This window comes from Panthera uncia (assembly GCF_023721935.1).
Source record: "Panthera uncia isolate 11264 chromosome A3 unlocalized genomic scaffold, Puncia_PCG_1.0 HiC_scaffold_11, whole genome shotgun sequence".
Classification (NCBI taxonomy): Eukaryota; Metazoa; Chordata; class Mammalia; order Carnivora; family Felidae; genus Panthera; species Panthera uncia.
This window is the reverse complement of record NW_026057578.1, coordinates 92,198,721-92,202,085: the sequence shown is the minus strand read 5'-3', so window position 1 is coordinate 92,202,085 and position 3,365 is coordinate 92,198,721. Positions and strand designations below refer to the sequence as shown.

The following is a 3,365-nucleotide window of genomic DNA, read 5'->3' as shown; positions in this document are numbered from 1 at the left end:
CATGAAATTATAATTAATTATATTAATTATATTATACAAAATAGAAAGAAATATATATGTATGCCAAAGGGAGTCCTTGAGATATCCACCAGAAGAACGACTCCATTTTCCAGTGCCACAATTTGTGTAACCAGTCCATAACAAGGAAGAGACAGGGAAAGACCAAATGTCACTTATTATTGGGAAAAGTGCTGGCCTGCTAACTGGAAAGAGGAAGTATCTGTGGCAATTCCCAGGCTTTGCTGGGAAGAGACTCCTCCATGTGGTGGCAATTTCCTTGAACAAATAGAAGCCCCTCCCATGACCCCTGTCCCCTCCACATTCCTGTAATTCATTTGAGTGCCCCTCCTTCTAATTTTCTTATAAAAGCACAATCTTCTCTGACAAGACAAACCACTGCAAATCCCTGCAAGACAGGTGAGTGGAAGCTGACAGAAGATGAGACCATTGAAAGGGCTATACTGTACATATTTGGGGGAAGATACAGGAGGATCTCTGTCAGATACAGGAGCTCTGAGACTCAGCACAGGCAGGCTTGGGAGGTCTCATGGGGTAGGAGCATGTACAGATTTTCTAGTTCTTTCCAGAGCTATACAAGGGGATGGATGTCACTAAGATGAACTTATTCCTAGGAGACTAACAAAGGAAAGACAAGGATCTCTATATGTCCTCTCTCTGATCACACTTCTCTTAGTGAAATCTGATTGCTTCCTCAGGTCACAGACATGATGCGGCCTCACACGGACCTCCCCAGCATGTCCTGGATGCTGTTCTCCTGCCTGATGCTCCTGTCTCAGGTCCAAGGTGAGATTTCTCTGCCTCTAACACTGGGTCCTTGCGAATGCTCAGGGCCAAGAGGAGAAGGAAGACTCTCGTGGTACTGGTGACATATATCCCCACACCATGAAATGGCCTGTAACTCGTCCATCACCACACCATCCTTCAGGGTAACCAGGGGTGGCAGGCATCACAGTGGTCCACTAGCACCGCAAGGAGGTCCTTTGCTTCTTGTCAGTGCACTCTCATTTATGTTGGTAGGCGAAAGAGGAAAGTGTGAAGGGACAGAAATAAAATAAGGGGAAGGAAAATGAGGACCCAGGGCAAGAATGTGTATCCTAGAGCAGGGAAGGGTTGGACTGCTGAACTAGACTGAAAAGAAAGGAGAGGTTTCCTCATTTAGTGGGGCTGGTTCAAGAACAAGAAATCCTGAAAGTGTTGGCAGTGGTGAGAGGCAGTCAGGACTTTGGCATCACTTCCCAAGCACTGACCCCATAGATGTTCCTCTAGGTCACCTCCCACCCTGATCCCCAGTCTCCTATTCACCTCTTCTCTCTCTTTTGTGTCCTTCCATCCTAGGTGAAGACTCGCCCAAGGAAGTGCCCACTCCACGGATCAGGTGTCCCAAAGGCTCCAAGGCCTATGCCTCCCACTGCTATGCCTTGTTTATGACACCAAAATCCTGGATGAACGCAGATGTGAGTACTTGGATTTGCAGGTCGGGGTTTTAAGGGCAAGTACACTAGAGACCTGGTGGGTGGGGGGGTCCATTTCCCAGAGTTCCTTGGGGGTGACGGTGAGCATCCTCATCTTTTGCATGTATACCTCTTCTCCCCTACCTCTGCACTGCCCGTCTCCCAGTGATGTCTGAGGCCTCCCCTGAGTCTCTCCCTTCCCCACACAGATGGCCTGCCAGAAGAGACCCTCGGGACACCTTGTGTCTGTGCTCAGTGGGGCTGAGGCATCCTTTGTGGCCTCCCTAGTACAGAACAGTGCAAACACTTACTCAAACATCTGGATGGGGCTCCATGATCCCACAGAGGTATGAATACATCTTCTCTCTATAACCTCTCAAGCTGCTATCGCCACCCGAGCCCACTCCCTGTCCCCTGTGTCTGCCCAGTAAATGCCCTAGAGAGCCTTGGAGCTCAGAGATACAGGAGGATATTAGGGGAAAAGGGAGGACCTTGTGGCCAGCTGAACAGCTGAGTTCTGTGGAAGTCTCTTGCCTCTGCTGAAGTTAATCTGCTTCTTAATTTGCACGTGAGGCCATGTAATTCAGTTCTCTGAGCTTCACAGAGTCTACACGTATTGTGCAGAGTGATTCCTAAATGAAGAGACGATCCATTTTTGCTCTATGGAACAGACACTGTCTTTGAGGTTCAGAAGCTAATCACATATGCATCACTCGTTGCTGTTCAGTCAGTGACAGGTTACTCTGAATGGGTCTATTGGTCTTTGTGTTTATGGGCTTCAGGATTTGTCAATAAGAGCAAGGAGTTAGGAGGAGTCTCCCAGAGGAGAGCTTTGGCTCCCAGGCAGCATCTAGAGGAGCAGACCAAATTCCATGATGTTGGGGAGGGGTTCCTGCAAGGAGCCCTTTAATGGCCATTCAACCTCACTAGACTCCATCCTCTCTAGGGCTATGAGCCCAATGCAGGTGGATGGGAGTGGAGTAGCACGGATGTGCTGAATTACCTTGCCTGGGAGAGACACCCCTCCACCAACCCAAACCCCGGCTACTGTGGGAGTCTGTCAGCAAGCACAGGTAAGTAACAGAGGAGCTCCTTTCTGCTAGACCTCTCCATCCTCTTTTTCCCTATTTCTCAGTGTGACCGTCAGAGAATCCCCTTGAGCAAGAAAATGTAGGGTTGGTTTATCTTCTCCCACCCCTTCTCATCTCTCCTTTCTTTGAGTCCCATTCCCCTGGAGTAGGACACTGCTGAGGATGAGGGAGAGGCTGTGAATCCTACGCCAGAATCTGGGCTGCCTGTACCTTGGGTTCATGGGCTCCACCAGCCACATCTACCTGAGCTCCTCTGTCTCTCTAGGATATCTGAAATGGAGAGATTATAACTGCGGTGCGATGCTACCTTATATCTGCAAGTTCAAGGACTAGGTCTGGTGGGACGTCAGGAGCCTGAGTTTTGTGTGCAGCTCATCATGGACACAGGACCAAGTGTGACAACCCACCCTAGAAGGGGACAGCCTCCCATGCCTTCAAACTTGACCACCTCATTTGACCTTCCCTTCTCTTCAGCCTCATTTCAAACTCTTCTGTATCTTCTATAACTTGAGTTTCAACAGGCAGAATAAAAAATAAGAAATTTGGTCTGCAATTGCCTCTTTTGTGTGCTTTAGTCTCATAGAAAAACTCTGAAATGGTTCAGGGAGGAGTCTTTATAGATTTCTCTTTGCCCAATTTCACCCTTGTTCCTAGATAAATAACTAAATATGCATCTGTAGCAGCACATTTGTGTTTCAGCATTGCTCATGTAGGATTTGGATTGTGCTCACTGCTCTCCCACACAGTCTCTTGCCCACGAAGTCCCCCCAGGCCAGGTCTCTGATAGTATGACACATCAGTC

General features: G+C 48.4%; 1 protein-coding gene across 1 annotated transcript; it reads left to right on the top strand.

Moving 5' to 3' along the window:
- The first annotated feature begins 700 nt into the window (after positions 1-700).
- Positions 701-3,130, top strand: LOC125937159 (lithostathine-like). Its single transcript, XM_049651806.1, has 5 exons — positions 701-804; positions 1,357-1,475; positions 1,682-1,819; positions 2,419-2,545; positions 2,829-3,130. Exons 1-5 carry the CDS (start codon positions 726-728, stop codon positions 2,894-2,896), a joined length of 531 nt encoding a protein of 176 aa, XP_049507763.1. The 5' UTR covers positions 701-725; the 3' UTR covers positions 2,897-3,130.
- Positions 3,131-3,365: the final 235 nt, after the last annotated feature.